Below are 27,802 nucleotides of genomic sequence, written 5' to 3'. Positions count from 1 at the left end.
AAACGGTCGACCGTGGGTGTGAGAGCGAATGGTTGTTTTTGTTTCCATGTGTCCCTGTGATGGACTGGCGATCTGTCCAGGGTGAACCCCGCCTTTTGGCCTGTCAGCTGGGATTGGCACCAGCGCCTCCTGCAACCTTGATGTGGAGGTTAGAGCGGTAGAAGATAAGCGAGTGAGTGATTGAAACTCACCACCAGAACCTTAAATCACAAAAAAAAGATGGGCATAAGCCACATAAAATACATAATAGGCAGAGGCGCAGCTTGTGAACAGGCAAGGCAGGCAACTCCTCCGGGCCCCCGAGCTGATAGGGGGCCCCCCTGACACTCGGAGTCTGAAGGCTGTTTTTACTGAAATGTGCAGTGACCAGCCGCCTCCCCGTCCCCCTTAAAAAACAATGGGTGATTTGCAATGACATCTCAGTAGGAAACCTCCCTAAAGGGGCCCCACCTCACGTTAACCTGTATGAAGTTATCGTTCTGCAAGTTGGAAAATGAAGAGGATTATTTTACAGTGTAATGCATATCTTTTTTACTCAGTTTATATATGTTTTTTTCAGTTATTTACAGTATTTTATTGTTCTTTATATTTATATTGTTTTATAATGTGGGTTCTTTACAGTGTAATGTATTTTTTTTTACTAAGTTTATATAGTTTTTAAAAAAGCTATTTACAGTATTTTATTGTTCTTTACATCTATAGTTTCACATACTTTTTAATTACAAGGTTTTTCCATGTTATTTCATTCATTTCGGGAAGAAAAAAAATGAACTCATACATTTTTCGTTGGTGTCAGATTATTTATAGCATAATGGCGATGAACACTAGTTGGAAGGGCCCCCTGGGAATTTTTGCTTAGGGCCCCTACAGACTCTAGAATGGCCTCTGATAATAGGAATATAATGGTTTACTTCTACAAGGGAGATCTTGTATTTTGTGCTTTAACATTTTAATAGAGACGTTTCATGCTGGAGAAGCACCACAGTTTCACCAGGACGTTTATAGACTGACAAATATTGAAGACAAATCCAGAACAGTCTACAGCATGTAAACAGCTCTGAACCATTCATACTGTGATAGTAAAGAGTGGGTGGCAGGAGCAACACGCCCCTCTCTCCTCAAATGGGAAGTTAAGGGAGGCCACGTGACCTCCGTTTGGACTTGACTGGCTCCTGAGAGGGCGGCACGTGTGACGTCAGCGGGGGAAACGATACAAAACACTGTGCGAAACTTCACTCACTTCAGATGAGTGACAACAAGTGTGAAAGTGGGAGTAACTGACAGCAGCCTGACAGGCAGCGAGACATCACAGCGAATCCAAATCAGACTTTAGACTTCACGGCGCAGCAGCTGCAGAGTCACTGTGCTACACAGAGAGCTGTCACACCTGACTTAAAAAAAAAAAAAAAGGGTTTAAATAACACGTTTATCTCCTTCTCGCCCACCACGTGGACAAGTCACCAGAGTTCATGTGTGACATATACAACCTGGACACCCACTGCGCGTCTCCACAATGCAACATGAGTTGGGCGATGGAGCCTGCTAACTTCTACGAGTGCACCAAGCTGAGCAGCGGCCCGCAGCACGGCGGGCTCTGCAAGCCGGGCAGCAGGAGCTTCAGCGCGGCTGAGGAGAGCCAGACCATGGTGGAGCTGAACACCGCCCCGGCCATGTACGACGACGAGACCGCCATCGACTTCAGCCAGTACATCGAGTCGATGACAGCCGTGCCCAACCTGGAGCTGTGCAACGACGAGCTCTTCCTCGACCTGTTCAACAGCGTCAAGCAGGAGAAGACGGATTACTACAGCATGCAGAGCTCGTCCGTGCTGCCCAGCAACATGCAGCAGCTGACAGCCGCGTACGCAGCGGACAGGAGAGCTGACAGCGAGCTGGACAAGGGCGCCTTCTGCGCGCCCATCAAGCAGGAGCCCGACTGGAGCGACAGTGACGTGTCCTCGTCATTGCCTTCCCAGATCGAGAACTGCGCGCAGACTTCTGTCAGCCTCACCACGGGACAACCCACTCCCCCGACAACCCCGGAGCCTGGCTCCCAGGTCAGCTCGGCCAAGTCCTCCCCGCGGAAGATCGGCGGCAGGGAGAAAGGCAAGAAGTCGGTGGACCGGTTCAGCATGGAGTACCGACAGAGGCGAGAGAGGAATAACATTGCAGTGAGGAAAAGCAGGGACAAAGCCAAGAGGCGCAACGTAGAGATGCAGCACAAGCTGATGGAACTGGGCTCCGACAACGACAAGCTCCACAAAACCATCGAGCAGCTCACCAGAGAACTCACCGGCCTTAGAGATTTCTTTAAGCAGATGCCCAACTCCTCATACGCGGCTCTGTCCACGAGTGTGGAGATCCGGTGACAAACCTATGAACTAACTTCTGTGAACTAATTGCGCTTTTTTTTTAGGAGACATACCTCAAACTTTACCATCTGTACCAGATGTATTTTAAGCTTTCCATAATGGCACTGGAAAATATATGATGTTGCTGCCATATTTTTTGTGGGATTTTCTCTATTAAATTATTTTACCACTGCATTTATATGATACAATGATGATATACGTGATATGGTACATTTTTTTTATAATTCCAAACTTTGTATAAGAGCCAGAGCATGATCTTTTATATAGTTTGTATGAAACCGTGAAAAAAAACATTTTATTGTTAATGGAATATGCAATAAAATCATTGAAAAGAAGCAGAAATGTCCTGGTCTGAGTAGTTTTTGCATGTGTAGCCTCATAACATGTCTGAAAGCATAACAGGAAATAGAAATGTCAAGTCAGCAAAAAATATGTTTATTGACAGTGTCAGTAGCCTTAAATACAGAGGTAGATGATTTGGTCTGAAAGGGGGTTTTAAAGACACTTAAAGATGTGTTGTAACTCAAAAGTTGTCCTCTGAAAGTCAGATCCAAGTTGATGAACCACGTGGGCTGCTTTGACAGACTGCATGCCACTGGTCTACCCTTGGGCTGTCAACTCCTGGTGCACAGGATCACATATCATTAACACAAACAAGACCTTGTCTCCTTGCATGCAGCCTGTTGACTTCAGCAACAGCCTGAAGCTGTCACGGAGGCCTTGAGAAGGGGGCGGTGCACTAAACTGGCTCAGACCACGGCCTAGTGTGCATGCAGATCCTTGGAGCCTGAGGATTGATATCATTAGCTACTTGCCCTGACAGCCATTAGAGGCAGATCTCTTCCAGGCCGATCCAGGGGGCAGGTTTCTTGGTGATGACTCGGACGTAAACTGCAAGGGGGCCCACCTCTTTTCCCAGGACATTCTCCACATCGTAGCCTGGGAACTGAGACACACAGTCCATCAAAAAAAAAAAAAAAGAGAAAAACTGGTACCTGGTACATAAATCGTACGGTTTCACAAAATGTATTTATTATTTTTGACTATTTTAGGCTGAGAAAAAAACCTAAAAATTGTTTCAATTGCAGCTGCACAAGGAAACGTGAGCGTCTGATTCAAAAAGTGAAACTCACTCTCTGATTTGTCAGTTTAGGGCTGCGACAGAAACGTGTCGGTGCAAGATGGCAGCCTGCGTAAAGCACGGCTCTTGCCTTAAGTTCTGATAATTTTACTAAGGCTGTAAAAAAAAATAAAAATAATTATGACTACAATCAATATCTGCCAATAAACCCTCCTTAATGTTATACACGGGACCTTTAAGTGCACTTCAGGTTCTGATCATTGAATTCTAATTGGTCAGCATTGATACCACTCTCTAGGAAACACAAAAAAAATAACAACTTCAACTGCTGCTACTCACATATTATTACTTCCTTCATTGAGGAATCTTTACATTATTGTCTTTTACTATAAAACACTAAACATAAGACATTTAGAAAAATAGTAAGGTTTAGTCAAACCAAACCTAATGCAACTAATGCTTTACCACTTGTAGGCAAAATTAGAAAGATACGTTAACGTGAAGACTGTGTCTGTATTTTGAAGGCACATTCTTTCAGTTACATCAACGACCAGTATGACTCAGGGATTTTTTTTCAGCTTTATCTCTGTGACGTGCAGATGACTGTGCTTTCAGGACATATTGACAGATGATCAATGCACCGTGCAGTCCAGCCAAGCCTTATGTAACCGTTTGTAAAAGCAAAACCTACCTCATTACCCTCCAGCGCTGCAGCGTTAAGAATCGACATGATCGTCTTTTTCTGCAGCTGTTGAGTAGATCAGAGAGTGTGGAGTCGTTAATGTCTTTTTAATTAGAGCCCCGATGTTGAAAATGAGGAATAAAACCAAACTAAACTGCTGGTTCACACATTGAAAGGAGGACATTTTATCACTATAGAGTCATAGCAGGTTTTCTAACATAAAGACACTATTGTGCACTGGGACGTCTTATCAATGCAGTTTTAATGTGCAGAATATTCATGCAGGATCTTATCTTTACAAGTCAATAAAATCTGCGGAGTCACTGAAGGACAGCACTCAGGGAGCATGAGAGAGGATTCAGTGTTGTGTTCAAGGACACTCCTGCAGGTTTCAACAAGGTCTGAACTGAGCTTTCAGTAGCTGCACCACCCTCATAGCCTGCATTTGACTTTACATTTACCTCTATCTGTCTTAATGCAACAGCTAAACACGTTCAAAAATACTTATTGATGAGGGTGATGTGAGAAAATGGCTCTCGCATACGTACTGCAAATAGGAACCCTGACAGCAGCAGAGGTTGGTGGTGCGCTCAGATTAGCATAAACACAAGAAACAGCTGACCCAGCTTAGTCCTTTAACAAAATCCCCTAAATCTCAGTGATTAACACGTTACATTTCCTTTGTTTAATCCATGCAACAAAATGAAAATGTGAAAAGAGTCATAAACAAGGGTGAAGAGAGAACTGCTGGGGGGATTTTGTTGGATAGAGTGGGTCAAGCTGTTCCCCTTTATTTCCAATCTTGATGCTAAGCTTAACTAACAATTTTCTTTGTGTTGCTTTGTACTTATCAGGGGTACGAGTGTGTTATCAATCCTTTCATCTTTAAACTGAGGGAGGGGGGGCTAGTCATACTTAAAAATATCAAAAACAAATGTCTCACCTTAACCTTTAAAGTGCAATTGCTTAATGAAGAACTGAGAAACACTTCCAGTTGAATCTTTGTGTCGGGCTTGTTCACGACTAACTTACACGGAACGCAGTAGAGGTTCTGACTGTGGAAAGAAAATGACAAAATGAAGAGCTGACTTAATATAGTGATTAATATGAAGATGTTCTGATTTACTGTGAACACTTACTGCCTTTCAGCCGACATCTCCAAGTTGTCACTTCCACAGACATTGCAGACAGGCCAGGAATAAGCCGTGTCCTCATCTACACCAACGATCACCCCTGCGGACAGAAACAAACACGCTAAAATCAACATCGACATTCACTCTCACCATTAGAAATCATCCATATAAACCCGACTTTTCATTTACTCTTCAGCAACAACCTGCTTATGGTTTAAATTAGCTTTATTTATGCTTCTTACGGTTTTGAACTGGTGTTACGCCAAGTAAAAACATTCATGCCCAACTAGAAGAAACACTGATAAATGATCTAAACATAAAGTGTGTGCATGTGTCTGACAGGAGATAAACACATCCAGAACATTTTTTATCTGAGATTGCAGTGATAAATGCAGCAGAGACATTACTCCCTGCCTCTGCATCATTTCACCCGACACGCAGAGCTACTTTGTAAAAACACACATACGAGACCTTTTAATAAGACACTGAGTTTAACACGTTCTTCTCGTACCTTCTAGTCTGAGGCTTTTTCCATTGGTCATTTCCAGAAGATTCTGTTTGCACACGCGTACCAGAGATAATATGTTTGTTTTATTTTTTTCCAGCCACCTGACCAAACATTAACAGCCAGAGGGGCCAGAACCAAGAGGGTTCACAGTTTGATCTTTGCCCTCAACTGCAGCACAAACGCGACAGATGCAGATTATTCTCTGATTTAAGCCTCTCCGTTCTGCACCATTTTGACGAGGTTTCAAAGAATTTAGGGAAATAAATATTTCTGCAAATGAGTTAAAATCAGAAAAAGGCCTAGATTTAATCAATATTTTAATTACACTGTGAGAAGTGTAGTTTCTTTCACACATTTTTTTATCTTAATTTCACGAAAAATTATATAGGAATTGAAATGAATGCTATGATATTTCATGTGTTTTTATTTCCTTGAGCGCCAAACAATGCAATCCTGAGAACAGTGAATAAGAAACAGAAGAAAGTTTTTTTTCAAACCACATCGAGACCTCTTGCTGAGCTGTAAAGTTATATATGAAAAAAACAAGCTCTTTTCTTTCCCCGAGTAAAAAAAAATCTTCAGGGCACAGTGACAAGGGGAGAAACTGACCTGTGAGAGTACAGAGGGAGTTGGGCGTGGTTTCTAGACTCAGGGGATCCAGTCTCACAGGTTGGGGCAAGGTCTTTGCCTGAGGCTCGGTCGACAACTGAGAGAGTATCTCCGGCCTGGTTGTGGACTGGAGGCTGCCTACAAGCTCTGCAGAGGAAACCTCAATGACCGAATGCTCGTCACACAGGAGGACACCTAGGTGTTAGAAAGGAAAATACAGGTGTATAAACACTCAACAGTCGCGTCTGTGAATTCTACTTTGATGAACAAGATTCTAAAACATGAACTACAGCGTAAACTCAAAGCTTTATCAGACACAGTCTACTGATATGTTTTCTGAATAATAATGAATTCTTAGAAATAAAAGTGCTAAGTAGACCCATATAAGGTTCTTCGGCTTGTCCTCATAGGGGAACCCTTTTCGGCTCCAGGTAGAACCTTTTCATAAATTCCATTCTTACTGGAACCATTAGCGCTACCAAGAACCCTTGAAAAACCCTTTATTCAGGAAAGGGTTTTTCAGAAGCAAATGGTTCCAGGTAGAACCTCAGCCATTGTAGAAGGACCCTTTTGGAACCCTTATTTCTAAGAGTGTAGGGTCAACAATTAATCAGTGCAGCTTTAGCAAAACACCATCTAGGATAAAGATCTTTATAAACAAACATTTTGGCTCCTAACAACATTGGTGTCAACCTCTTTAAATGTGTAAGGATTCTAATGGCCATCACAGAAAAGTTCATTTCACTGCCCATGGCTTTGGCAAGATTACTTTTGCTTGTTTTGCATTTTTAATAAATCATTTCATATCCAAATAGTTTGGGTATGTCAAAAAACGAATAGTTAATTAATAGTTACAGTTGTTACTTCGGTATGAAGTTGATAAATGCACAGAAAGACATTTAGTGGACCCTGACAATGTCAGTCAAAGGGTGACCATAACTCTTTGTGTATACATTATTATCAGTTATTCATTTGATCCAATTAGAAATCTGTGTAAACTTCTAAAAACTAGCTATGGTCAGAAATGTGTTTGTGAGGTCAGACTGACCTTGAATTTTGACCATTAAATTCTCAAGAGTACTGCAGCATCAGTGCGTCATAAACACAAGATGAAACTCAAGATAAAGACAAGTGTCTGTCTGTCTCAAAACCAGAGGATTTGTGGTGATAAACATGGCAGGACAAAAGAAAACAACAACAACAAGTTTCCTTGCACAAATGTGTATTCCCTTTTCTTTTGGAGTTTTCCCAGGACTTTTTTTTTCTGACATATTGGATAATTTTACCTCGTTGGGCCTCGACTTCTTTAAATGAAAACATGTGAGAAGTTTAGGGGAGAGATGTCTCTGTAGAGATATCTGAGACATGACAAAGGGCCCCATTCAGCCCCACTATTTGTGAGGAACCACAAATTTGCTGTGAACCACTGGTTTAATCTTCATTGTACAAACTTATTGTAATTATGGTAATTTTATAGTTTGCCTACCAACTGTTAAATTACTACTTGACCAGTGGTACTTTTCAATTTAAGTTTTAGATGTCGATGACAAGTTTCCCACTGTCCTTGTTTTTATCCCGAGGATAAAAACGCAGGCTTGGTTTGCTGCACCATTTAACTTACTAACACCACACACATCCACACACACAATAATGACTTCTGCCCAACTTTAAACACATTACAGTTATTTTTAACTACTATTTTAATTTAATATCCTATTTTTGAGGGGCCTCTTTTTTATTGTTCGCCATGTGTTGGTTGATAAAACACTCCCCACATTGTTTCTCTTCAATAACTGCTCAAATTATCCAATATTTCACAAAAATCCTAAGGTTAGAGAAGAATAACACATTTCTGTTGCACAGCTGCATTTTATTTTCTTTCTTACCTCATTAATCATCTCATGACCCCCCTCAGATTTATCTGGTGAACATTTGGAGGGGTCTAACCCCAAGGGTGTGGACAACTGGACTAAGGCCCAGTCCTAAATACCCCCCTTGGTCTTACCCCTAGAAGGGATTGAAATGTTTATATTACTCCTTTTGAAAAGAATCATGGGATTTTTTTTTTTGCTCTGGAGTCTTTATCTGAAAACACATTGGAGGGATAGATGGCCACTATTCCTCAGACTCCAAAAGAAACAGGATACCCACGATGTAGCAGTGTGAAAACGATGTTATAGTGCTCGGTGTAGGTCCACCTTTAACAGCTACAACAGATAAATTGTGCTTTTACTGCAGAAATATTTAAAATGCAGGGACCTAGATGTAAGTACTTATCTCACAAAGCCTAGCTACCACGTTTATGAAGTAATGGTGTAAAAGTCAGCGGAGTAGCGGAGTAGAAATATGGCGTTTTTTCACGAGGGCGGCTCGACTTGCCTCGGCCTTGCACAGCTATTTTGCGTTTTCCATTAGCGATAGTACCTGCTCAGGCAGAGCTTCCAAGCGAGCTGAGCTGATACTATGCGCGACGTCGTCAGACTGCCGGCCACTGATTGGTCAGAGTGCCGCCACAGGAAGAGGCACAAGAAACAAGCGAACAATGCTGAACTGTAGATCAGTTAAAAAGAATATAAACAATCGTGGAAACGTGTGTTGACATCTAACATTTAGCAAGGAAAAGAATCTCATCATTTACCAGAGGAGTCTGATGTATCTATGGCCAGCACTCCTGAAAGCTTGTGATCGCGAGTGGCGAGACTGTGTCAGACAGAGTCATGCAGGAAGTATTGAACAAATCTTTTCAATCAACTGATTTAAATGATTCTGTAACATCGAAAACAGCTGCTTTACAAGTGACTTGTCACTAGTTTGTGTGTGTCGCGGATAAAACAAAGTCACGGCAGTTTCATGCAGCCGTGTTGTGATGACCCCGCCCACGTTGAGGAGGAACTATAATGTAATGGAAATGCGACCAAACCGTGTAGCGTCCAGCTGAGGAGGTACTATGTAGTGGAAAAACGCCAATAATTTAGCATATTACAGGTGCTCCACAATTACTATGAAGGAATTACATAATGGTGACACATGTACACAGATTAGTCCTGTAAAATAGACAACATAAAAGGTCCAGTGTGTAAGAATTCATATACCAGAAAGCATGGCAACCTTTGTTTGCATAGTGGCCTCCCACTGAAAAATGCTGTTTGGGCTGCTGTAGAAACATGGCAGCCTGCATGAATACATATAACAAAAACTAAATTATTTTAAAATAAGTACTAAAGGAAATGTAATAATTGTGGTTAATAGGGATGTCACTTTTTTCCAAAAATGTCTCCCCCAATACTCCACAAATGTTTTCTTTACTTTATTTAAGATTTTAATCATTTTTACATTACAATTAATTTGTTACATTATTAACTAGTGTTAGAGAATGAATGGCATAGAGCAGTCAGTCAGTAGAGTGGAAAGAAATAAACACTCCACACTAAAATGTAATAATGTTAGATCCAGTCAGCATTTGTCAATGCGAACATTTCTGATATTAATTGACAGAAACACAGATCTTGAGTGTGGCTCTCTTACACATTTACATTATTACCCATGGATGAGCCTCTAGCACTGCGAACGCTGTGTGTTTGTACACAGGTGCTGTCTTGCATATATTGCGTTCAAACGCGTATAAACAGTTTGAACATGATTTTTTTAAACCCACATTCGAAAATATAAATTTGAATTTCGTACAAAAAGTGACAGCCCGAGTGGTTAGTTTATTTGATTTTTACAAGTAAAACTGAAATGTAACACACTGGACCTTCAGTAGTAGTTAAATGGCATATCACAATAAGTCATGTTATATTTTATCTACCATGTTCCTTGATGGCATCTCTGAATGACACATGACAAGTAGCGGGGGAGTGAAGTGCTTCGAGGACAGAGGAAGTGAGCACACAGGAAGTGCCCACACGCAGGGTGACTGTTCGCCTGCACGGTCTGTCAGGCTGCTCCTCCTGAAGACTTGGATCTGTCAGCACCAGCCAAACCTCACCCTGGCCTACATCACAGCTCTGATGTTTGAAACAAGGCAAACAAAGAAATTAAATTAAAAACACACACACAGACCGAGGAATACTTAGAAAGCCAGAATGACCTAGAAAATAAGCGTTTAATGGAAACAGAACATAACAAAACCTCACAAAGCTGCAACTAGATGCACAGCGATTTTTCTGAAAACAGCTTTGATGAGTTAAGTCACTCTGCAACAAGCTGCACACAACGCTGATTTACTACAACAGCTCTGAAACGAGTATCTATGTTTCAGTATCGTAAACATGTCACAAAGTCCACCAACTTGTCCTGAGCCACTATCTCACCCTGGTCAAAGTTTAAAGGTTGAACCAATCAATGATGAGGAACACAGGGGCCTGACACAGATTGTCTTACACACAGCGATATGAAAACTGCTTAACGTCAGAGCTGAAATCTTATCAGTTTGTTGGTTCAAATGATCTGTAAAGCAGCTCCAGAAGACACTATTTATTCAGAATGTTTGGTTAAAGTCAAATTAAATCAGTGGTTTTTCTGATATAAGACAAAGCCAAAAAAGAAAATACAATACCTGCACTTTCTTGTATATCACAGTGGCAACAAAACTGCAGCGACCAGGTTTCACCTCACTCTGAAAAAGAAAAACGAATGTTTGAGATCCAACTACTGAAGTCTTAATCTTGCAAAGTTTATAAACGTGTACATGTGTGTGCTCTGAGAAAATGTTCACCTGCACTATGTCTCGTAAGGTTTGTCTTTTGGGGGGAACATACAGTGTGGACACGCTCTGTACCTCAGTGGGTTCCACAGAGCTTTCCCGACCCGACAGCAGGTAGCAGAAACTCGGAGCTGGACCTGCAGCTCTGACCTCCTGCAAACGGTGAACACTTTTAAATGCTTGATGTAGATATTCTTGTCAATAGGTCATTATTGCCTCAAAGAGCTGTGAGTTCTCCTCAGATCTTCAGATGGAACATGTTTCTATGGCTGCTCTGAGAGTGCAGTTTACTGCTTACTACCGTCCTTATTTTTGAAGGAAAATCACCTTTTTTCAATGAATATGACATTAAATGAATCAGAATTACACATACATTGTTAATGGGGTAAACAACTATTCTAGCTGCAAAAATCTGGGTTTTAATGGGATATGTACATGGGTGTGTAGAGGCCCATTTCCAGAAACCATCTCTCCAGTGTTCTAACGCTGAAAACAGTTTTGCTGGTTCTTTGACAAAAGGGCAAAATTATTATTTTGAATAAACATCATTATTTCTAATCTTATCAATGTCTTGACTGTATTTTCTATTCATTTTGCAATTCTTTTGATTAATAAAAGTGTGACTTTTAATGAAAAACACAAGGAAATTGTATAGGTGACCCCAAACTTTTGAACGGTGGTGTATGAGTCTCTGTGCACATCTTGATTTCTTAGAAGCGTCGTGTTTTGCACCCTGTTGAACATTGTCTCCAAGTAAAAAATGGCCAATCACGGCTTTGTGGGTGGGGCTAAGAATAAGCTACATGAGGTGTGAATGAGACTGAAGCAGTTGTACAAGTTGATATACAGACATAGAAAAACTCTTAAAAGACTTATTTCCTTTGTTCTGTAAAATGTCAAAAATAGTGATAAATGTGCATCCCTTGTTTGGTCTGATTTTCTTACATTTTACACACCAAATTATATTTAATTAATTTGTCCAAAAAAATCAGCAGCTTAAAAAAATTATAGAAATGAAGTCATATTCCCAAACCAATCTAAGGCTTCGAGGAAGCTATATGAATTCTTATGTACTTATGAACTTACCGTGGACGTGCTTGGAGTATTTCCATGATCTCTGAGAGGAAGCACTGGAGGCCAAAGACTGTCAATCAAGCTGAAAAGCCTCGAGCGCCTAAGAGTCAGACACAGAGTAGAATGATCTCCGAGCAGCTGTACACGTCTCATTGTACACATTTTTACCACAAAAACAAACCTAGTTATTTTATGTTCAGGAAGCCAGTCACAATTTTTGTGAGGTGACAGTGATCTTCACCTACCACCACCTAAATCTAGTAACATATTTGCGCGAAATGTGAAAGGATTCCCTGCAAGTGTTAACTGCGATAGCGCATTCACAACGCAACACACAAAAACAACTAGATTGTCGACCAATAGTTTGTTCTCAAGTCCAACTGAATGTTTGTGCCAAATCTGAAAACAATAGCACAACCCTGGCTCTCTGTCAACTGGAGTGAAAAGATAATTAATGTTATTGGTAAAATCTGTGTTTGTCCTTTTTCATGTGAAAAAGGTCGACTACGCCAGATTTATTCAAGACATGCTTGAGCATTACATACACATGTTGTACGAGTTAAACTCATTGACAGTTTAGTAATATAAAAGACTTTCAATCATTTCTATCCAAAAGCCCATGATCACAGAATTTGACAGACATCCAAACAACAAAGCCGCTTGTGCCCTAAGACATTTGCACAGTACTACTATATGTAGTAAGTACATAGTGGACATATGAATGGACATCCTGAAAATACAATGCCTCCAGCCTTCTACTACCAGCGGGCAATGAGGAAGGAAACAGAGTGAGAAGGGGGAGGGTAAGAAGGAGAAACTGTTGAATCAGGGACAACAGACAGAAAGTTTCAAAACCAGTTTCACTTCCACTGAAAACATGAATCTGATAGGATAGTGCTTGTTCTAACATCACCTAGAATTTACTGGGAGCATGCTCGGGCTGGCAGAGCATATACATGCAAAAACAGTTTTCACGCAAGCCAAGTTTAGCAATACTGAAAGCTGGGAAAAGTGTTCACACCCTATGGAAATCCCTTTACTATTATGGTGCAAATTTACCCCGGTTTAGAAAACCAATAACATGCCAGTTTAAATCACAATGCGTCATTTGCTACCTTTAATCTACATAATGACAGAGCGGAGTTATGTCTCATGATGTTCTGTTTATATTAAACGGATTCTGGTAAGAGGGATTTTAAAAATGTAAAAAGAGAACAAAGTCGCAGCTCTGTCAGAGCATGTCAATCTTCTGATTCATTGTCTCTGTCTTAAGTCATGCATGTTGTTGAGGGTGGCTGGTCAATAGTTAGTTATTCATCCATGTAGGCGCTGTCATATCAGCTTGTGGTTAACAACCTGTTAGTCAGCCTGTAATCACAGGGCTTTTTGTGTGGAACTGGTTCTGCAGCCCATTCAAGTCCAGTGACGCCCGCTCCAGGAAGAGTAACAGCAAAGTGACAGGACTCATTCTGCACACTTTGATAGTGAACTGACATGGCAAACAAGTGCGTTTGTTTCACAGTTGAGGGTTTGAACTGGTTAAATAAACTAACTGGCCACTTTATTAGGTTCAAAGGACACCTAATAAAGTGGCAGGAGTGGCACACGCAGTGGTCTCTGCTGCTGTAGCTTATCTGCTTTAAGGTTTGACAAATTGTGCCTTCGGAGAAGGTCTTCTGCCTACCTTCAATATAAGAAGTGGTTCTTTAAGATACTCTTGTGAATGTCTATCTTTGGCCCTTTTAACATTTTTGAAGCAGTCAGGCCAGTTTCCTCTGACCTCTGGCATCGACAAAGTATTTTCACACAAAGAGAGTTCCATGGGCACACATCCAAAATCTATCTTTCCATGTCAGTAATAATGACGGGGAGGAACTCACACAGGTGACTGAGTGCCTTCTGATCATTTGATTAGAGATGAGATTTGGCAAACAAGTCACATTTTTTTATTTAGCCAAGACAAAGCCCTATTGAGATCAGGGACCTCTTTGAAAAGCAGAGGCCTCAAACTTCCGACTGCGGGCCACATGCGGGCCCCCTATCAATTTAATACAGCCCGCCACTTAATATCAAGTTATAATGACTCATTTTTGTATGTTCATTTCTGCATTCATTTTGCAACTACTTATCGTTCCATATCAAAACAAACACTTTTATTTTGAAAGTATGTGAAATATCAACATAAATATGCTTTCCATGTCTTTCTCTGAAGAAGTTTGATTTTTTTTTCCCACTACTGACCAAACTACACACTCAGTGCCCGCAGCTCATTTGAGACCCCTGTTTTAAAGGGAGACCTGGCGAAATGACAGGCAACTCTAGGAGTTGTGAGAATGTTTTTGACACATTACCTTGACAGGCAGCTAAGGAAACTGATCTTTTTGACTGAACCAGGTGTCACTCACATTGAACTGGTCATGAACCTGTATTTGTACCCTTTTCCTTGATTATAATTATCAATATTATTTTTTGCACATATACATTTAAGTTCTAACAATTGGATAAAAATACTATTTAATAGCCACAACCATCAGAGATGGGATGGCAGGGTGAAATCAGCATGGGTGTAATACCACTCTACAATCCAACAACAACAAATCCCCAGTGGGACATCTTTGCACTTCACGTCATTTATAGTTATTGTTAACAATGCTGGGTTAATTATTGTGATCAACCAACACCAATGGACGATGCATTTGTGTATTGGCCATCCTAATAACAGGGCTGGGAACTATTATTAAGAAATGCTTAGAAGTCTGGTTGCTTCTAAGAAACTGGACGTAAAATATGAATGACTGATTTGTCACCACCAGCCCCACGTTTTTTTCCACTTGAGCTATTAAGGCAGCTCATGTGTGAGCCCTGAACATAGCCCATCAGTCAGTCTGACCACAGACAACTTCCAGAGACATTATAGGCTGTGGGAGTATTGAAAATACCAAGGATGTAAACATACCCCCAGCCTGGCTCTAAATGTTCCAGTGTCACTGCTTCTAATCTGGGATCCTGACTATGGAAACTCACATGGGACATAGAGTGTGCACCTCGGGATCACTTTACATGTAAACACAGTGGTACTGCTGGCAGGACAGCATAACAGATTCACACAGCATTAATGTGAGGATTTGTTGCACCATCTAATGCTGAAGATTCACACATAAGGCACCAAAATCATGTATCACCTATTACGCAAATCTCGCCAGCTATCATAGAAGAGGCCAACACACAACTTCATTCGATAAATTAATTCCCCACTAGTATTTGAATACTGGAATAAAAACCGTTAATCAATTTAATGGCAACTTTAAAACCCTTGATATGAGCACCTGACTTTTAAATTGCAGTGGCTGGCCTCCACACTACTCTGAAGTTCTCATATGTGTTGGACACGTCTTCATTTAGAAATTCTTTTGGTCATGTTTTAGTGTGGATTCACAAGGGAATGCACTGTATAATGAATTACAATACAAGCGATACTTAAAGTCACAGTTCCACCCCGTCCTCAGCCCAAGCAAAGATACCCTGCAGTCTACAATGTTTTATCCTCATTTGTAGTATCTGTGGAGGAGACAGACTGCCTCCTGTTTACACTGGCACACCAATGAACAACAAGTCTGTTAACAACAAGTGTGTTACCTGTGGTATGTTACATCCACCAAGGAAGTTAGGTATTTGCCAGCAGTGTCTGTCTGTTCGTGAGCAGTATAAAGCAAGGTTAATCCTCCTATGACCAAGTTAATCTCGCAAAAACTGTTCAGTGAGTGAGTGCTTCTTGCCCATTCTGCTACTTCTTCCAAGATACATTTTACTTTCGATATTTGGCAGTTATTCAACCGTTTAGGAATTATGGTATTGAGAAGCTGACGTCACAAACGTGCGACACGCTAGTGAAAATCCTGTGATTGGACGCTCGTTCTGCAGAAGTCCTGAGGGCTACTGCAATGACAAGTATATAGGGGCACAAAGCTAAAATTTCTTTACTTTCCGGTATCCACCCATCCATCTTCTACCCATTTACCCTCCATGAGGGTCACGGGGGTGCTGTGCCAATCTCAGCTGACATAGGCCGAAAGGCGGCGTCACACCCTGGACAGATCGCCAGTCCATAGATTTTTGAATTTTCTAAAGTTTTCAACAGTCTAGGAGTTACGGTAATGAGAAGTACGCATGCCAAATCCTGTCGGCGCCGACAGGATTGGAAACAGAAGGGTTAAGGACAGATTTGAATTAAGTGCTCTATATTTTATGACCCAAGGAAGAAAGAATTGCATTTTGGGGGTGATTTCTTCATAAAGAGTAAAAAGATACGTATGGATGGAGATCATTTTAGACTTAAGTGTGAGCGTCTCAGTGATTCCACACACCTCATGACACTTTAGCAGCTTGTCATATAAGGACCTGTGTATCACAGGTATTTACCCTGGATTGGTGTCTAAAATGGTGGAGGAGTGAGATCAGATAATCTCCCATACAGCAGAAACCCACATTCAAACTTGGTATTGGTGGCTCTTTCCTAATTTACAGAACGGAGCACAAAGGGGAATTGGGATCTTACTTTTCTCGAGTGACCCGCTGAACCACTTTAATGCCTCTCAGGACACAGGTCTTCCCCTGCCACTTCTGGCAATAATGGAGGACGTCATCCTTGCAGGGCAGGAGGTGAAGCTGGACTACACTAAACATACCGCAACTGTCCTGGACAAGCACACACAGCCTGGAAAAACACAAAGACACAATAAGCAGAGACAATTAGAATATGTAATCAATTACATTTTTTAACAAGTAATCTTAGAAACGCTGTAATACTTCTCTACCAAGATGTACACAGAATAGCATGCTGAGTGTGGATGGGTGGTCTCAAACAATGGAAAAATAATGCAAAGAAAAACCTGCAGGTTAATGGCAACAAAGCAAACTCTGCTGGAATAAAGAAATTTTTTCGGGGTCCAAATGTTTGTGTGAAATCTGTGCAAGTCACAACGCTGCCTTTATCCTGGTTGCACCTGTACAAGAGTCACAACACATTAGTCAATCAAAATAATAACAAATGATTCAACTACTCATATGCATGGATACAAATTAGGGCTGTAACGATACACAAACTCAAGATTCGATTTGTATCACGATTTTTGACCCACGATTCGATACATTCCACGATTTTATTTAAACAACATTTACTTAAATAGCAACTTAATGTAACAATTAATAACACATATTTTGGAACACTGTGAACAGATTTGAACATACATAAATAAATAACCAAAGATTTCTCTCTTTTCTGTAACAAAATACAAAGTAAATGATCAATCAGACTGGGATTTGTCCCCAAAGCATGCTGGGAAGTGTAGTTCTTCATGAGAAGCAGTTTTGTTCCAGTCGAAATAACTTGTTTTGATAAACAGCAAAGGTAAGACAACATTTCCGCTTGTATTTATTGAAAGTCAATTGTTGTTTTGCTCTTATTTTGGGGCTGGATCCGTGAATCTTGTTCATAGAGTGATAAAAATGGTACCGTTAGAATCTGTGAAATCTCCGCTGTTTACATAATCACGCTGGCGCTCCGGTGCTGCTTTTCAATGTGTGCGCTGTAACATTTTTTTTTCGCTCCTGCGGGTTTGATCCATCGGTGTTTTAACTGTGTTTGGTGAACATAAGAAGGGTTTATATGAGCTTTTAGCTGAGTTTCTGACCTTTCTGTGGGTATGCAGCATGTCTGTGTTAGACGTGGTTTTATGACGCTGCTTCTGACGATGCCCCAGTAGCAGAGACATCAGTAAAGAAGAGATTAACACGATTAAAAAAAAAAAAAAAGCGTTAATGATGACTGTAATTAATTAATTACAATTAACGCGATAATTTGTCACCCCTAATAAAAATAAGTTTGGTAGCACTAACAGCTCATATCATGTGGCTGAAATAAGTGGGAGTTAAAAAGGCGTTTCGCGATTTTTCTCACGCCACGAGACAGGTTTGTGGCTCTGAGTATCACGATTTCGATTTCGATACGCACATCGTTACAGCCCTAATACAAATATTTGTGGTGAACCAAAAGAAAAAGTCATTTGTAGATAAAAGATATTCAAAAACAGGCATTAAACACCACTGGTATCAATGGTACACTGAACAATGCACAGTTAAGACTTGACATTTTTAGGTGTTAATACTAGTGGCTGGTTTGACAAGGCTGCTGCTGACAGAAAAGACCTTTGGCCTACAAAGTTGTAAGGCCGCTGCACTCCCAGAGCACACAACTACTACAGGCTCTAGTCTCAGTCAGTCAAGCCCAGACACAGCCCAGTACCAGCCCCGAGAGTAAACAGTGGAGTTCATATCCCTGGTTCAACAAACAACTTCCAGGGAAGAAAATGAGAAAGAAAAAAAAAAACGGAGGGAGGAGGATTGTCATCATGCATGTGCATGCATGCACATATCCCATCCCAGACATTGGGAACGTTCTGAGACATTTTCAACCACCTGATTTGGCCTATAAATGTCTTGTGTTGGTAAACATTAGGTCTGTCTGTGTTTGTTTTGAGAGACCTGGAAATAGATATCTAAATAACATTCCTCTCATAACTTCTGGTGGTATGTAAGCCAAAGTTTCAACCAAGATTACTCCCAGTTGTTTGTTTAATTCTCAACCCAAAATCAGAACTATACAACATCTACTCCGAAAGAAAAAAAAAATCTGATTTTCTGAAAGTGACCAGTTAACACAAGTGCAAAAGTTCAAAGTGCAATGTGAACAGACCCCCGCCCCCTTCTGCATAGATGGTATCTCAGCAAAGACCAATCACTTGGTGACAAGTCGAACACAACGTCAAAACGCACAATCGCATTCTTCACATTCTCTAAAGTCAAAAATATCACACTTGCTACGTTTTGAGTGAGTAAAGCTCCAGTCCTAACATGAAAAATGTCACAGAAATCTTTTAACAATGAACCAAAACTAACGAATCACTGGCATTTGTGATTTCTGAATTGTTGAGAAGTTCAGGAAAAAAAAGGGTGGGGTGGACAAGTGTGGTACCATCACCGATTACAACCTCAATCTAAAACTTGGTTTTGACTGATGTCAAAGAATTAACAGCACAGTACCAATATTTTGTCAATTTCTGACAACTGATTTAATAATCTATTGGGTAATAAACTTAAGAAAGCCATATGTCACCACTGTTAATGCAACTGTTCACTTTCTATAAAGCGAAGGAAAATAATGACTAAAACTGTATTCATATCTTCACAAATAAACGCTGATAGTATACTGCTTACTTTGTGAGCTTTACCAATAACTAGGGCTAAATCAGTATTTCAAGATCTGACTTGGCCTGAAATAAAAGTGGATTAATGTTAATTTTGTGATATATATATATCTTTATAAATATCTATGACTTTCCCGTTTGGTGCCACTTGTCTGAACTTGAAAACACTTCAGGGTGAATGCTGATAAGACCAATCACGTTAACAGATGAAGAGATAGAAGGGTGATGAGACTTGTGGTGGTAGCAGCTTGACATAAACATCCACAGCTCCTTCCAGTCCCTCCTCTTAGCTGCTCACAGCCTCACTTCCTCAAACGACTAACCCCCTCACTCCCAACAATCCTCTGCCATTGGCTGGTTGTAGTCAGTGGCCTTTTTCAGGAATTTGTTATTGTGAGTGATCACAGAAAATTCTCAGCAACTCAGTTTTCCTTCCAGGAACTACGATACACTGGGTCTGTTCAAACACACACACACACGCTCACACTCACACTCACACTCACTCACACACACACTCACACTCACACGCACTCACACACTCACTCACTCACATACTCACACACATACAGTGTTACCTTGCAAGCCCACACACATGAACATTACTTGGCAACATGCTAAGTAAGCGACTCACACATTAAGAATACAGCAGAGGGGCCTCATTGGTGTGGGGTGGACAGGCGGGATTCCTTCCTATGTGTTGTGCACCAATCAGTGCAGGCAAAGCAATAAACACGCTTGTAACAGGATCCTTGCAGCACATTGTGTTCCTTCTCCAGCGAGAAAAAAAAACAAAAAAAAACAACTAGCCTCTTCTCACTTCCTACAAACAGTTAATCTTCTTGTTTATTCTACTCTGAATTTACGGGAACTTAACATCTTCTTCAGGCATAAATATCATACTGGCCTCACTCCCTTGTGTGTTAACACAGAGGCTAAACAACAAAAGGATCAAATAAGCATGCTGACCAGGGAAGTGAGTCATACGGGCAGGGGACACAACATGAGAGGTACAAACTGTCCTTGTCTTGACACAGAATGAAGGCAATGGGTTGCGAAGTAAACTGCAGTGCTCTCTCCAAAGCAGACAAGCACACTGGAAAAGTACTATAACAACACAATGTACTGTGGTTATTTCTGTGCAGCCACTCAGACCAAACCCTCTCATGTGAAGGCACATCAGTGATTGTGGTCTTGGCATTTATAGTTATATTGTTTGTACTTTTCTATAGCATACAAAAACAAGATGGTAAAACTATTGTATATGTAGAGAAGGACAGACCGTAAAAAATGGCGATTTTGTTGTCAGGGTCCTCCAGATATATTGGACTCGAGCCCACATGATCGCCTCCTAAACCTCTGCCCCACCATCATTTCACTATCAACCAAGCCTGTTGAATCTGGTTGAGATCAAGAGAAACAACACAGAGGGGTGGGAGAGTTTCCGGTCAGAGGACGACGTTTGTTTACCAGACGAAGAGGCAGCGTGGCAGCAGCAAGTGTCATATTACAACTGTTGCTCATTTAGTCAGTTTGCTTGTCAGCTGACTGGGGCTCTCCTCCCTTAACCACAGCGTGCCCCCACCACCACCACAGCCCCCACCACTCTGAGAAACTATTGCTTTTTATTACTCAGCAAAGGAGAAAAACAATAAGCGTGGGGAGAGCCAGGAAACTTACTGGATTTGCTTCAAAAAGAACATTCACTTACTCATTAACTATAACAAGACCACTCAAGTAAACCTCTAAGTCATGTCAATAACACAGCGCACATGAAACAGCTTGAATTGAATACAAGGTGCACTTGTTTTATATTGAAATCTTTTTTGAAATGAGACTTATAACTTGTAAATTCATTAGGGGCGACGGTAGCTCAAAGGTACAGCGAGTCGTCTTTCAACTCAAAGGTTGTGGGTTGTAGTCTGCCGATGTGTAAATAAATACAGACCATCTTCTATCTATAAATCAAGTTGCGTGTGTGTCTGCCTGTCTGTCTGTGGGCATATCTCACTGACCGTTAGTCAGATCGCCCTAAGATTTTGTATATGTGGTTCAGCATGGCCCAATGGTGTGCATCCTTGATTTTCCTTGAGAAAATTTACTGTTCGCTGATTTATCACACTACACCAGGAAGGGGCGCCTTCAGAACACACTAGCGCTATCAGTCCGAAAAACCGTAAGTCCGAGAAGTCCGTGAAAAGTTCTATTCTTGGCTCCACAGTGCAGCACAGAGTTCTACACAAACTTCCAGCCTCCGAGGATTTATCTGTCCAGTGGATACATGTTATATATGACGGCAATGTGCCTGCTAGAGCCTGCAAATGATCACTTTTCCAAATGCTAACTGCTGTTAGCTCCCAGTAGCCTCTGTGGCTGATGTAATTTTCTGTCCCTTAAGTTTCGTTTTACATTTTTTTTTAAGGTGAACCTAAATAAGGTGGATGCTACTAAACAGAGCGATCTGAACAGGGCTGTGCAGTGCCCGTAAGAAGTATGTATTCCTGCACAATATTTTCTTTGTCTAGTAAGATGAGTGGAAGAAGGGGGAAACAATCAAATGCCCAAAAGCATGCTGCCAACTAGTGGTCGGAGGCTAAAAATACAACGCAAAACCACTATCAGAAAACCTCTGTCAACAGCATTTCCATCGAAACATAGTTTCAAAGATTTGATCATTCTTATGGCATAAAATATCACAACATTTACGTGTATCAATATTTTCATACATACCTAATGTCGACCCCATTTTATCAATCCCACTAAAATTGTTTGGTTCAATACTTTTTAGAGCAATCCTACAAACAGCCCTGCAAACCCTCTATGGTCACCACAGTCCTGATAATTCATTGGAAACACGGGATAAATTAGTTTAGCCGCAAAATCCTTGTAGAACAAAATGTGTTGTAAAAGGAGAGCAGTACATATCTGGACTTGTTATGACTGCAAATGAGCAAATCATTTCTGTTGGATGCTTTTTTTGTTTCGAAATGTTCATGAAAATGTCAGGAATTCATACAAAAACAATTTCCCCTTTATCAGATCCTCAATCAGAAAGTTAATGGGTTCTTCCTTGGGTCTTCCTCCACCCAGATTTCTTTTATGTGAATATAATACAATATCCTGGCTTCATCTTCACATCATTGACTAAAGCTAAAACAAATCATCTCCTGTCCATCTATTAAGTATTTGCATTGTTTGGACTAAAATGAATGACATCAGTTAAAAAAAAAGACTCTATGCAGGTGTTCTTTGGAACGATATGGTAGAAGAAAAGAAAGGAGGAGCATGAGTCGGCATCATTTCAACTCCGGGCTTGCTGGTGCACGAGATTCTGAAAACATCATGCTGTCTTTCATGAGAATTTGGCTAGAATCACTCACAACAGGGCTGGATCCAATTAGAAGTATTTGTGTCCTTTGTCAAGCAATGCCATATGGCTGGAGACAGCATGAGCACTTTGTGGGGCCTGCTGCTCTGAGAACAATACACATTCTGCCACCAAGGGGAAGCATGTGAGGCCTGGGACCAAGGAAACTAGCATGCAATCTCAACAAAAAGAGCAATGTATATCGTGGGAGAGAAACACACACACACAGCAGATGAAGTGCCTTGCTGGCATTGAGTGACAAACCAAAGGCCTCACTGGGCCAGCGTGCTCAACAGTACCTGGTTTTCCCTCTCTCTGCGGGAGGAGGAGCTGCGGATGACCTGGAGGGAACTCTGGGTTTGACGATGGACACAGCAGAGCAGTCAGGCACAGGACTGGAGAAAACCCTCTGGACCACCACCTCTATGTCCTGCCCTACAGAGCCGGCCTGACCCAGTCCCTCTATGGCTTCAAGGAGAGAAACGCTGTGTCCTGCCAAATCCCTCCACCCTGCAAATCTGCTCAGAGTACTTGGAAGAGCAACCTGGAGAGGAGAGAAGATGATATTGAGATGATACTTTACACAAATTATATTTGGCATCTGAAATAATTAAATGGCTAAATGGAAATTATAGCTGCAGTTCCATAGCCTTCCCACTCAAACCACAGAGAACTCTATAAAATTAGACTTATTCCCATGGGCATGTCAATGTATTACGTATTTCAATATCAACAAAAATCGCAAATTCGATTTACAATTTTTTAACATTTTATTTTAAATCTGCTTTAGCACAATGGTGTGACAGAATATGTTTATGTTTTGTGGTCATTACCAGAATCACCTTGGCTTATTTGTATTTACTCAAAGTAGAAGTGGGGGTTTAAACATACATGAAAAGCAGCAACTGAATTCAGACACAGAGGTTATTATGCTATGAATTGGAACAATACAAAGGAACAGAACAAACCCTTCTGTTCAGAGAGTCGCAGATGTGATTTAATAACTACGACCTGAAAAGTAAAACAACCTTCCAGTGTTCCAAGTTAATGTTTATTGACATTGACAGCTAAATCAAAATCTCATCTTCTGGCCAGAAGCCAAACTGTCATGCAAACAACATAGTGAAGCTGTCATCACATTTCAGCTGAAGATTGGTGTCATTTTTCTGTCTCGTGTTGATTGATGCATTGAAAGCATACACACCTCCACCAGTCCAAATGTTTTACCCAAATAATAGGGCATGCATTTGTCTGTTGGGAACAGGCTTCTTGAGACTGGCATGGCGGCAGGTTTGGAATCACAGAACACCTTCTGGCTGAAGTGTGTGCTGAGAATAATATCATAGGTGAAGCCCTCCATAGAAAGTCTTTGCCTGACAGAGAGAAAGATCATCAGTTTTAACTTGGAATATAGGTATTCAAGAACTTTTTTGATAAAAGTGCATGATAAAAATGATATTTAGATGTTGGGGAATGTTAACCTATCTGTACGTGCACAAACTCTGATTTTACATTAAACAGAATCAGTTGCTGGATAAACGTAGGAGGGTTGGCGGCTCCATGCTGTTAGAATGTCAAACTCAGATAAGGTACCAACCACCTCTGCAGGTTTTTTCACTGTGCACCACCCAGCACAGAGTACATGTTCAAATGCATGTACCTCATCTGAGGCAACTTCAAATACACACCACATGTAACTGTCCTCTTTCACAGAGGTGAAACACAATTTTCCATGTAATTGAGGTTCTTAAAAGGCTGCACCTTGCAGACCGGCAAGGCTAGATTTAAAAGTGACGTCATATGTGGAAAAGTACTTCAGCACCCGGTGCAATCAAACAGGTTGAGAGTTTGCTGATTAAAAACACAAATCACAAGCAGGGAGTCTGAAGTGTGACCTGAAGCGCTCTTGTGCTACTCTTTAATTTAAACGTTTCAACCTTGGACCTCTCTCACCGGTGATTGCAAAGAAGATGCTCACTTTATTTTTTAAAACCTTAAGGAACCTTTCAGGTCTGATACTTTACAGCAGCCAGATGTTATGGCACTTTGTTTGCTGTTTAGTTTATTACTTTTTGCACATGTTAAATGAATAATCATGTGATGATGGCTTATCACTGACTCAGAGCCAAATGCACTCTGTGACTGGAATTGCTGTACATGTCACAGCTCGTCGTAGACCTGTGGTGATAGTCAAACCAGATAAATAAAAAACACAGATAAGTGCGGGAAAACCCATTGTGTTTGGATTCATTAAAGCAGTTAAGAGTATTATTTAAAAAAAAAAAAAAAAAAACATTTTTATATAGTTCCGATAAACTATGTGTTAAACTGAGAAATCATACCATTTCTATGAATATAAACGATTATGTATGAATATCATACAAATCAATCTGGTCTCTATTAATGAATAACTATTAGCTATAAAATTGTAATATACTGTATTAAAGACACATTTGAATAGAAGAAGCTGGACATAGTGACAACTAAATCACAGCCACCTTATACAAATAAATCAACATCTCTTTGACACCATCTCAATAAAAAAATAGAATTTATAGTTTAACCTCAAAGACAGATTTATTGCAGTGTTATCGCCTGTGACTGCATTAAACTCACTGCACATAAGGTTCCTGTAACCTGTAACCCGTACATCCACTACATAAGAGTTTAATTCCCCAAACAGGTTGGGGCATAAGTGTGACTCATCCATAGCTCACGCAAAAGAAAATGAATCCACCGTTACGGTGACAGTCAATAATTTTGTGTCAATTGTCAAATAAGGACATCGTAAAATTTGCTGGCACTGTACAGTCATCAATTATCTTTTACACCACAGCCTTCAGTCAAAAAATAATTATGGTTATTGATAAATACATGATAGAGCTAAAGCATGGGACTTTAACACACAAGTGAATGTCTGTTACTCTGAGTAATGAGTTCACATGAGTGGACTGAGATCAGCAGCACTGTGTAAATCTCCATTTATTACACTTCACCTGAATTTTTGAATGTCTGATCTGCGTAAACATTACCACACTGATCCACAGGTAGTGATATTATTATTATTTTTCAACCAGTCGGTTACAGAGAACTGAATTATTTTCAACACAGATCCCTAAAACAAAGACAAACAGTACATGAATCGACTATTGGCCAACGTGTAATTTTAAACCTCAGTATAAGCCCAGAATTTTAAATTGATCCATCATTACATCCAATAATATAACAATAGTCCACTGACGCTGCATTATTTTTGCAATATTAAATATTTGAAGTACATTTTAAATGAAGCACTTTTAAAAATTGAGTCATTTCATTGTGTGGTTTTATTTTTCTACTTTGCAAACAGGTGTTTCCAACCACAACCTCACCTCACAAAAGACCCAGAGCTAACACTCCTGTTATGATTAAGTTTGTTGGTAACTGTTATCAGTCCAATATCTCAGCAGAGATCGGCAATCGCCAAAAGCTATACTTCATTGTTAGTAGAGCAGAACGTACTGTTCGCAGGGACACGTACGTTTGTACAGGAAGTGTGGCCCTGAAGTGAACAGGTGAGTGGGCAGCTGTCATCATCAGACAGGTAGCCAGGTTAAGGAGTGGCCCTGGCTGCTGGCGTCACAGCTCATCAGTGAATAATCCCTGCAGGTATTTCCGCTCAGTCCCCAGCCCACTCACAACAAGGTGTGGGAGGTGGGAGGAGTCAACCTACTCACTGCCGGAACTATGGGGGAGGTTGAACCTCTGACTGTCACACAGTAAAATCAGAAGAGGAATTTTACCAGCTAAACTGATGCTCTAAATTCTGTGTTTTTCCACTTTGGGCCGTTCTGTAGCTGTTAAATTTGGATAAACTAATAATCTCTTTGGAGGATTTCTAGCTTGTCATCAGCTCTTCTTGGTTGTGACAGTTGATTTCTGATTTCTGATTTTTTATCGAGTTAAAAACTAGTGAATGATTTAAAATGTAGACCAAATGCTGTAACGTCTGTAAGTAATTTTCACTAACAAAGAAGATGAAAAGAGGCATGTTCACTTTCTCCAAAATAATTAATGGGTGTTTATGATGAGGGAGGGGCTCTCAACTCTATCGTGTGCTTTCAGGAATACAACACAACATGGAACGAGAGGTGCTAAACCCAAAGATACTCTCAAAACCACCATGTGTTTTCAATCTCAGCCCTCTGGCTCCCTCCACACTCTTCTCCCAAATGCTCCAGAAAATAATCCAACAGTGTTTTTTCCCCAGCTTGCTGGAAATGACCTAACGATTGCCAGGAAGAGGAATGTGAAGCATTCCCTGGAGCTGTTTGTGACGTCAGAGCACAGAGGAGGCCCCTGCACTTCCGCCAGCCTGGATATTCCAGAGCACACTCAGCCCAAACTCCCAACAGCTGGAGTCAACTGTTGCTGCCTCGCTCCAACTCCATAACAATCCCAAAAACACTCACAACCCCCCTGCAAGCCTCTCTGCTCCTTACGTGAGGAGATGTTCTTCACATCTGGGCTGTTGTTGCTTACTGATGTGAGCTGAGAACTTCATGTCCGTACTTAAAACCCCAAACAACTTCGACTGTTACAGAATTATTTTAAAACAATGAAGTTATTCTCAAAACCTCCTTAGCATTACTATACATTTCTTTTTGCAGTAAATCAGCTTTGTGTAACAAAAGTTCTTGATCACCTGTCATGAGGTGAAATAAAAAAAACGCAGAAATGTTAGAATAGGTTTCACTGACCACAGTATGAACTATGCTACCCTGATCATATCTCATCATAGTTGAATCAGTCTTTTGAAAGCATTTTTCTGTGGGCTTTTTTTTATTCAGTTTCGGGCAATTTACAGTATGTTATTGTATACTTGGGCTTGTCAGACTCGGCGATAAATAAAGGAAATACAGACGTTAAGAATTGAAGACGGCAAATGATCCGTCTTACTTTATCTTACAAATCAGTTTTCTGGCAGTCAGTGCGAGACAGGGGTGCCAATTTTAAGCCCTGCTAACGGCCCT

General features: G+C 40.7%; 2 protein-coding genes across 2 annotated transcripts in view; one reads left to right on the top strand and one right to left on the bottom strand.

Moving 5' to 3' along the window:
• The first annotated feature begins 1,259 nt into the window (after nucleotides 1–1,259).
• Nucleotides 1,260–2,701, top strand: cebpd (CCAAT enhancer binding protein delta). Its single transcript, XM_083889088.1, has one exon. It carries the CDS (start codon nucleotides 1,470–1,472, stop codon nucleotides 2,367–2,369), a length of 900 nt encoding a protein of 299 aa, XP_083745214.1. The 5' UTR covers nucleotides 1,260–1,469; the 3' UTR covers nucleotides 2,370–2,701.
• Nucleotides 2,702–2,826: 125 nt separating this feature from the next.
• The window catches only part of spidr (scaffold protein involved in DNA repair), a 36,339-nt gene continuing 11,363 nt past the window's right edge, over nucleotides 2,827–27,802 (bottom strand). Inside the window, exons 9-20 of the mRNA XM_083889249.1 lie at nucleotides 23,995–24,163; nucleotides 23,090–23,334; nucleotides 16,720–16,878; nucleotides 12,177–12,264; nucleotides 11,103–11,243; nucleotides 10,944–11,003; nucleotides 10,194–10,392; nucleotides 6,386–6,580; nucleotides 5,275–5,368; nucleotides 5,079–5,190; nucleotides 4,145–4,201; nucleotides 2,827–3,318 (exon numbers count right to left, since the gene is read on the bottom strand). Of these exons, the coding sequence (XP_083745375.1) occupies nucleotides 3,199–3,318; nucleotides 4,145–4,201; nucleotides 5,079–5,190; nucleotides 5,275–5,368; nucleotides 6,386–6,580; nucleotides 10,194–10,392; nucleotides 10,944–11,003; nucleotides 11,103–11,243; nucleotides 12,177–12,264; nucleotides 16,720–16,878; nucleotides 23,090–23,334; nucleotides 23,995–24,163 (1,639 nt within the window). The 3' untranslated portion in view covers nucleotides 2,827–3,198. The remainder of the gene's footprint in view (nucleotides 3,319–4,144; nucleotides 4,202–5,078; nucleotides 5,191–5,274; nucleotides 5,369–6,385; nucleotides 6,581–10,193; nucleotides 10,393–10,943; nucleotides 11,004–11,102; nucleotides 11,244–12,176; nucleotides 12,265–16,719; nucleotides 16,879–23,089; nucleotides 23,335–23,994; nucleotides 24,164–27,802) is intronic.

The sequence above is a fragment of the Microchirus variegatus genome, assembly GCF_963457635.1.
Source record: "Microchirus variegatus genome assembly, chromosome: 5".
NCBI classification, from domain to species: domain Eukaryota; kingdom Metazoa; phylum Chordata; class Actinopteri; order Pleuronectiformes; family Soleidae; genus Microchirus; species Microchirus variegatus.
The sequence above is the reverse complement of the archived record's forward strand: the minus strand, read 5'-3'. Positions and strand labels throughout refer to the sequence as shown.